At 39.4% G+C, this 8564-nt stretch overlaps 1 protein-coding gene across 1 annotated transcript in view; it reads right to left on the bottom strand.

The window, feature by feature from the left end:
- Positions 1-8304, bottom strand: part of FAM188B (family with sequence similarity 188, member B) — a gene marked incomplete at its 3' end in the record, with an annotated part of 31889 nt that extends 23585 nt beyond the window's left edge. Inside the window, exons 1-3 of the mRNA XM_009580154.1 lie at positions 8132-8304; positions 6361-6619; positions 4880-5298 (exon numbers count right to left, since the gene is read on the bottom strand). Coding sequence (XP_009578449.1) covers positions 4880-5298; positions 6361-6619; positions 8132-8304 — 851 coding nt within the window. The remainder of the gene's footprint in view (positions 1-4879; positions 5299-6360; positions 6620-8131) is intronic.
- Positions 8305-8564: the final 260 nt, after the last annotated feature.

Genomic DNA, 8564 nt, shown 5'->3' with positions numbered 1-8564 from the left:
CTGGGAAGCCTGCCATATCAGGAAAGGCTAAGAGAACAGCGTTTGTTCAGCCTTGAGAAAAGAAGGCTTAGGGGAGACCTTATTGCCATGTTCCAGTATTTAAAGGGTGGCTACAAAGAAGATGGAGACTCCCTTTTTACAAGGAGTCACGTGAAAAGACAAAGGGTAATGGGTACAAGGACTCCTAAGGAGATTCCGATTAGGCACAAGAGGAAAATTTTTCACAATGAGAACAATTGGAATAATCTCCCCAGGGAAGTGGTGGATTCCCCAACATTGGACACTTTTAGGATTCAGCTGGACAGGGTGCTGGGCCATCTTGTCTAGATCGTACTTTTGCCAAGAAAGGTTGGACTAGATGGTCCTCGAGGTCCCTTCCAACCTGGTACTCTATGATTCTATGATTCTATGAATCGAGAAATTAAATTAGCTGCTGTTTGCTTACAGCTGAGGATACATGAAGATTTGCTGTCACCTATATTGCTTTTTTTCTGGATTAATTAAAAATAAGGGAATTCTAAAAAAAAAGGCATATAGATTGCATTCACAACTACATCTGAGTAGGTATGCAAACTCTACAGCATATTATACTTCCTTTATGGAATAACTCCTAGTGACATGGAAAAGAATACAATCATGACATAGAGAGCTATCATTGACCCAACAGAACAAAAATTTCTGTTCCCCCTGTAATACAAGGAAGAAAATAATCCTTTTGTTCTAATTCTTTGCGATCATTATTTCCCTTTTCTGGGGAAGAATTTAGACATCATATTGCCAGGTACTATGTAGATAAATGAAGATCCAGATGAACAAATTGTTCTTCACCTCTATCTTTCTGTGATTAAAGGAATGCAGTGCACTTGTTATGTCATGACAATATGTCAGGCAGGGTGATCAACATTAAGTCCAGAGTATACTGAAAAAATAACAAGCGGTTTTCTATTAAAAGTCAGGATTTTATTACAGTTATGAGCAATTAGGTAATAACTGCAGTTAAGCACTGGCCTTTTAAGCCATCACTACCTCAATTTGAAAGCAGATGCTCTCAGCAGCAGCAGTTCAACAAACAAGCAAAGAGTACATGTGTATCATCAGTCTCCATTTGATTGATTCACTAACTTGATTCCATTTTCCTAAAAAGAAACAAGGAATTGCAGTAATAGCAATGCAAATAAATGAATTTGCATTTTTTTTCCTATCTGTGGTGGGTGTGTTGGTCTGTCATTTTGGAAAACTTAGTGCTCACTCTTGAATTACACAGCCCTCTTTGCAGGTAAGCATTTAATTTGGGTCATCACAGAAATCCAAATGCCTCCTCATTGTCAAGATAGCTAAACGGTATCTATTTGAACAAAGGCAGAACCACCAGTTCTTAATGAGGACAAACTTTTATGTGAAATATGGTACTCAGAGGTCTAACTTCATGTTGATACTGTAAGATTGAAATATCAAGTCACAAATCTGGCCTCTCAACACATTACCCTGCCGCACACACTTCATGCAGTAGCTAAGAATTAGATAGCTGATGAAAAAAAACCACAATCATTTCTTTCATTAAAACGTGTGAGTCAAAATAGTGTGGATCTGTATTTCCCCAGGATATTTTTATAGCTAGGTATTTCTGCCCACTCAGATTGTAAGCATTCATTCGATAACATTCAGCTTTGTCTTTTGAAGCATAGCAGTGGTTTTGCTTCATTTTTTTCTCATATGTAGACAATGGATGCCTGCAGCCTGTATGCAACAATAGCATTTTTTGCATATGAGAAAAGAGAATGAAAAAGTACAGCAAATGGAAGGAAAACTAAGATTTGTATGTCTTTAGTTTTCTGTGGGAAAGAAAAACAGAATTGCAGATGCCTGTGAATGAACTAGCTGTGGTTAATCCTATATAGATTTTCAGCTACTCGTCTAAATACTTAGATTAGCATTTATGTCAGAGGTGTCAGGTAGCAGTAACAGAGAATGGAAGAGGATCCAGACAAATATCTGCTCCTACATTGTAATTTTTCATGCCTCAAAATGCTCAAGCATTCTGGCCAAATCCTGAAAGGCTCTCAAACACTGCAGGATTTGGCCAAAGGGATATAAAAGTCTTGCAAGAGCCAGGCCTTATACTGTAATAGTCAGTGTTTATTTGGAGTCTCACTTCCACTCTCTGTTACTTCCACTTAACTTCAGGAGCATCAGCAGTCCTGCTGATTTCAGTGAGAGTTTTCAGCAGCTCAGAGCTCGGCATGAATTCAAATGCTCTACTGGCGTTAACTCAAATCATCTGGCAGGAATGTCCCCGTTTTGCTTTGGAAACAGATTACATGGACTCTGCTTAGGAAATAGCTCCCTCTTCTGTTCTTGCTGAAACCAAACCAGTCCTCTGAAGGAAGGAAACTATTTCAAACCACTTACTATGCAATGGAGCACAGTACCGCAGTACATTGCACAAAATGGTGCACTGGGGCAGTCCCCTTTCAGCCCAGCTTCTCCTTTTCAGCTCACTCCACAATTACTGCATAAGGTTAGGAAGTGTCAGCACGTCCAACTACAGCTGAGTGGAGTTAGTACACGAGATTTCTTGGTCAGACACAGTCTTCTCAAAAGAACTTTATCCAGTCCGATATGTCTTTGACACTCATAAATAATGTACTATACATTCACTGATTATCAAATACCAGGAATACACCTGTTCTTCTCAGCTTTGTTGGGGAGCTGTCAAAAGCCCATTGAAGCTGTATTCTCTACCTCAATTAATGCTGAGCGTGAAGTAATAAACCATCCTGAAACTGGAAAGGATGAAGTGATGGGTTAGCACTACCTTATACACCCTGTCAAGCTATATGAAACAGAGTCAGACCCCGTTGCTTCTGCTTCCACAGTGACTTATGAGCTGGCTCTCTGCATCCACATGGAGTCATGCAAGACTTAATAAATCCTTCTGGAAGCAGAATATCAGAGATAGATCTGCAGGCACCAGTTCCAGTTCAGCAACAGTGGGACTTGTATTGCTTGGGTTCAGCCATTACCTGACACAGCTCAGCTTTCCAGTACAGTACATAATGGAGAACTGACCTCTTGTGGATTTTAAGACTTAAGACTCTGGTACTTTCACCTGTTACTCAATAATCTTTTACAAATGAAGTTAGCTAACACAGGTAAGTAACTGTGTAATGCGGGTGGCTATTTTCAGTTGCTTTTTGGTTCCAGACAGGAAGCAAGTGGTCCATTTGCAGCTACAGTAGATCCCCAGTTTGTTAACTCCCACAGCCCCGAACATAAATGTGGAGAGACCTAATATATCATTGCTTCCTCATGATCTGATCTCAACAGGGCCTCAATACACTGTGTCTCAAGATTTATAAGAATTAAATAGGAAAACAAAATAGTAATAATAATTAAAAACAAATCTGTGGTTGCAGTTTTAGCATATTAATGAGATTTTTCAGCACTTAAAAAATAGCAACAAACCTGGCTGCTGTTAAATTTAGTAAAACAGAAATACTGCTTTATGGCCCACAGAAGGGAATATTGGCATGTGTCTTAGTTTATGGAGCAGCAGGTGATATAAACTCAAAAATATTTCTACCAATTATAAGACACGTTCACCTCTAGCACTGGGAGTGCACCACAAGACCAACACACAGGGTGCCTAGGCCCTACGCATGACTTTACTATTGACATGCTGTCATGTAGCATGCACGTTTCTCTCTACCTGCTTCAGTTTTCCCATCTGTGGTATGGGCAGAGTGATACTCATCTCCTGCTTAAATTTATTTGAGAGATGCTGATGAGAAGTGCTAGATAATGAGGCAGCAGGTTTTATTATGCAGATTTTATATATGCACAGACAGGGCATAACTGCCCTGCACTGCTCTGGTTCAGAATTCCAGACTGGTTAAACTCTCATGGATGACTCAACCTGAAGCATTTCAAAACTCAACCCAAGTCACAGCCCCACTACGAAGCCAGCTTTGAGATGTGGCAGTCTGGGTCCTACTGCTTTAGCAACCCTCAAATAAACAAAATCCCTTGCCTCCCATTCTTCTCAAATTCTGCACAATAAAAAAACAACATCAGGAAAAAAAATCAATTAAGAGTATAAAACAGACAAAAGCCAAAAATACATATTTGGAGCTCACAGAAGGAGGCTATTCTAAACCTTTTATACCAATGTGAAGCAATGCAGTACAATAAAAAAAAATCTGAACTAACTTTTGAGCAAAATACCTTGATACACAGGAGCTGTGTGGCTGCAGCATCATGGTGCGTGGGGATGATAACTGGGCTTAGTCTAAATACTGCAATGACACAGGCTATCCTGCTTCAAAGACACACCACAGTGTCTACATGTAACAGCACTGTGCTGGTAGCGAAACCAGCCTGTTTGGGCATGGCTTGGATATCTCAACACAGCACTGCACTGAACCATGTGGACGTATGTACGCATTTGGCTGGTACTCCTTAATTTTATCCTCTGAGGTTTTTTGGATGTACTACTGCAATATTTAGAGGTAATCAACACTATTTCCTAAGGCCCGAGCAATGTCTCTGTGGAACGCTGCAGATGACCTCCACAGGTGGGAGTCATCTGTACTGCTTAGATGTCTAAGCGGTCTAAGTCTGAACTAGTAACTAGCTCCCTTTTGAAGCAGTAAAGATAAACCAGCAACAACAGGGTCTCTCCACTGACCAAGAAAGGAACCTTGAATGGTTTGGCATGTCAAAAGTGAGTAAGTTAAATCTTAAAACTTCTCTGCCTTTCACTATCTTCACACCTTCCAGCTACTTCCCCTCAGTGAAATCAGAAGGCATATCAGTCACTCCTAGTCCTCCACCAGATTTCCTCAATGTTTTAGTGTAATATTCTTACAAACATTCTTACCTGTGGCCTGACAACTGACTCTCATTTTTCTTGAGGGATCTTTCTCTCTTCTCTCTTCCAGCCCCTGAATGTCTGTGAGGGGCACTCACTTTAAGGCTTTTTTCATTGCTGTCTGTACCAAGGCTTGGAACTGATTTTCTTTCTTCTGTCTTGGTCCTCTCTCTTTCAGACAGTAGTTTGGCAAAAGAGTCATCTGTATCTTTGGGGATGTTTCTTAGTTTTTCAGAGGCTGAACTTGTGTGTGAGCTTGACATAGTCCTTAATGCAAACTCCATATTCACTTGTATCGAAGATCCTTTGCTTTCTTGAAAATCAGTACTTGGGACACTCAGGTAATTTTCTTCATGTTCCTCACCCTTGAACTGTGCTGTGCTGCTTATGCTAGTGGATCGTTTTGAAAGCCGCCTTTTTTGCAGATCCTAGAAATAAGTGCCATTAAAACCACAGACTAAAATTTGAGCATCTTTAAATAAACATGAAAAGCAAAGGAAAGCTCTATCACTAATTTCTGGGCTAAGCAATTTGTTTATTATTACGAATCGGGTTATATAGTAAATCAGATTTTTAAATAATTGATAATAAATAGGACAGACATACACTTTTACTTAAAATTTGAACAGTATTAAAGATGTTATTTACCATTAAAAACTACTGGTTTTTTTACCCAAGAACATCAACAAAATACCTTGTTAAAGCTTAATTTTCGGGTTGTACCCAACTCAGGAAACCAAGACATATAAGACATTTTACTGGAAAGACTGCCCACTAGAGGTATCCAGTCTTTATTTCCAAATCAGAGATATTTAGAAAAATCCAACTAATTCATTTAACTTCCATATTCTCTTCAGCATTATCCAAAGGGTGTATTTAAAATATTTCAACTGCTCACTATTACAAGCCTAATTTTACACAGGGAAAGTTCCTGTCTATATAAAAGCAGCATGAGGGAAAAAAAAAGAGGCAAGAATTTTAGAACTTTGTTTTGAAAACACTTAACTGATGGAATATGGTCTGATTGGACCAATTTAGAAACGTATTTCTAACTGAAAGTAATTTTCAACTCCAAACTGCTACTGATTAAATGTGGGGTTTTGGAAAAACCTGAGTAAAACAGATACCCATGGCTAAGAAAACTTTGAAAGCTGTACATACTGCTAAGGTTAAAAAGCAATTTTCCTAGGAAAATGGAAAATCCCATCTGTCAAGAGATATCAAGAATGGAAAAGATTTATAAAGAAATTCTGTAACCTAAGATCACAGACATGCGGGAGGTAGTTGCGTGTAGTGGTTATATCTGAAACAGTTTGAATTTCTAAATTAACCAGAACCACTTCCCTAACTTACCACATATTCTCAGACTGCAGATTTAATGGATTAGCATGCAGAAGTCATTTTAATATTATTTGCAAATAACTTTATCGCAGGTGGTTAGATATAAAATCCATGGCCAAGCCAAATTTTTTGTAAATGTTGGAAATCACCTCTGGTGAACTTGCTACTGGTCCAGCCATCATTCCTCTGACAATAAGACCAGACCTGGGCCTCGGCTTCTCCTTCACTGTGGATTTCAGCTCCTCAGAAATCGTTGCTGCTTTTAAATCTTCTCGACTATCTTTTAACTCCTTATCCCCCTCAGAGGGTAAGTGGCTGTTGTGTATTGTCCCTGTGTGGCATTTTTCACTTTTGTGATGATGTTTTCTGAATGGAAGGATTTTATCTAGTGGATTCTCAACATCGTATCTACAAGGAAGAAACAGGCAAAACTTCAAACAGCAAAGTAATGCACAATGAAATCAATGAAAACATCCGCTTGGCTAATTAAAGCACCGCTGTCAAATTAAGTTACTTATTATCTAGCAATGGTACTCAAATACAATCACTTTTCACTTAAATATCTATATGTAGGTCTTCAGGACACTATTTCAATATCATTATTATGTGTCACAATTGGTTATAATATGTGTAACACTTTAATCTTGTGCTTACTTATTTTGATATGTACCATATCATAACAGAAAGCAAACTATATATAGCATACCAGACAGCTCCTAAGCTACCACCAGCAGTTCCCATTCCTTCTCCATCTGCTCGGTTGGTTGCTTGAAAATTTGTTAAGACTTTTGCTAACATCCTTTGTTATCATGTAACTTCGACTCTACTGACCCCTTTCACTCTTTGTTCAAATGTAGAACACTTATTTTAGTTCAAAAAGACAAGTACTTTTGTATTTGGGCTTTTCCTTGATAACAGGTTGCTACGCTGCTGTCATTTGACCTCTTCCGTATTCTTCAGCTTGGTCCTCCAGGGAGCAACACAAGGTATAGCTCACTGTTCACATCTGTTCTCCTACACATATATAATGGTATAAACAAGCTTTTATGAAATGCAAGTGAGATTCACCTGGATCTGTGACTCCGCTTGTACACCACTATATGCATTTCTTCCTTAAAAATATCTTTTCACAAATCATGCTCTTAAAAAAAAGTCATCATTTGAGCCTGTAAGAAATCATGATGAGTCTGATCTCCTTCATCAGGATCTGTTTCACTGTCTGCATAATGTTAGTTCATTGTCAAATGGAAGTTCTTTCATTGAGTAGAAATGGTCTTGGTCTTCACCAAGACCTCTTTTGTATCAGTTGATAAATTTATATTCTGTGTAACCTGAAAATGCTAGCTTTCTTTACGATAACTGTCCTTGAACTCGTTTTTCACTCTGGGATGTTCTTCTCCATCCTATTTCATAGTAAAGTAATTCCATGAGTTGAAGCATCTTGTACCACAAAAACATTCCTTTTATTTAACCAGTCAAAAATTGGTTTTTGAAGTAGTATGTCTAGTGTTGTGAAGACACGCTGCATACGTAAACTGAAGGGAGCATGATCAGTCTCTGGGAGCATTAGGAAATCCGAGGACTGTTATTCGTGACCTAGGACCACGTAACCCCTCATTGCCAAAGGGCACAGTGTGTCAGCTTAGAGACGGTTTTAACATTTACAGACATTCAAAAAAACTTCAAGAGGTAAGTTAAAAGGAAAGAAGACTCTTTAATAAGGAACCAGTGAAGAGTACCGATCTAATTATACTCTCTACTCCTGAAAGCATTGTTAAAAATTATCCAGGTAGTTAAAATTAAAACTAATTTCAAGCACTGGCTGATTGACCTGGTAATGCCTGGTTTTCCCTTGGCCGGAGGGGATGGAAATGGCTAGCAGGATCACAGAGCTGAGCTTTGCCATGGTGTTTCTCTCACCGGTTCATTTTGTGGGCTGAAATAGGACATGGCTGAACCAAACCGGCAACCTGCCCACGACAGTCCTTGTCACGGCAGCTTTGCAGCCTCCTCCTGCGGCCACGCTGCGGAAACGCAGACCAACTGCACGGCTGGGACAAGACCTGATCCAAGGGAAAAATGAAGCCACCCATCCAGGAGTGCCTACCCGTGTCCGAGGGTCAGGTTCTCAGCTTGTTTTGAAAGAAAAATCAATTACAAATACTGATTTGTATCAGGACAGGCCCTGAAACCCACATTCCCCTGTCACACCCAGTCAACCCATTTTTCCTTCCTTGCACCTCCAGCCAGCTTCAGTCTCCCCCACCTCAGGAAGGCATTACCGGTGAGTTTGGTGCATATGAAGTTATGAAAATCAGTACAAAATCACACAGGATTTTGATGGAATACAGGA

Source organism: Fulmarus glacialis, unplaced genomic scaffold (assembly GCF_000690835.1).
Source record: "Fulmarus glacialis isolate BGI_N327 unplaced genomic scaffold, ASM69083v1 scaffold11256, whole genome shotgun sequence".
In the NCBI taxonomy this organism is placed as follows: domain Eukaryota; kingdom Metazoa; phylum Chordata; class Aves; order Procellariiformes; family Procellariidae; genus Fulmarus; species Fulmarus glacialis.
This window is presented reverse-complemented; position numbering and strand designations above follow the sequence as displayed.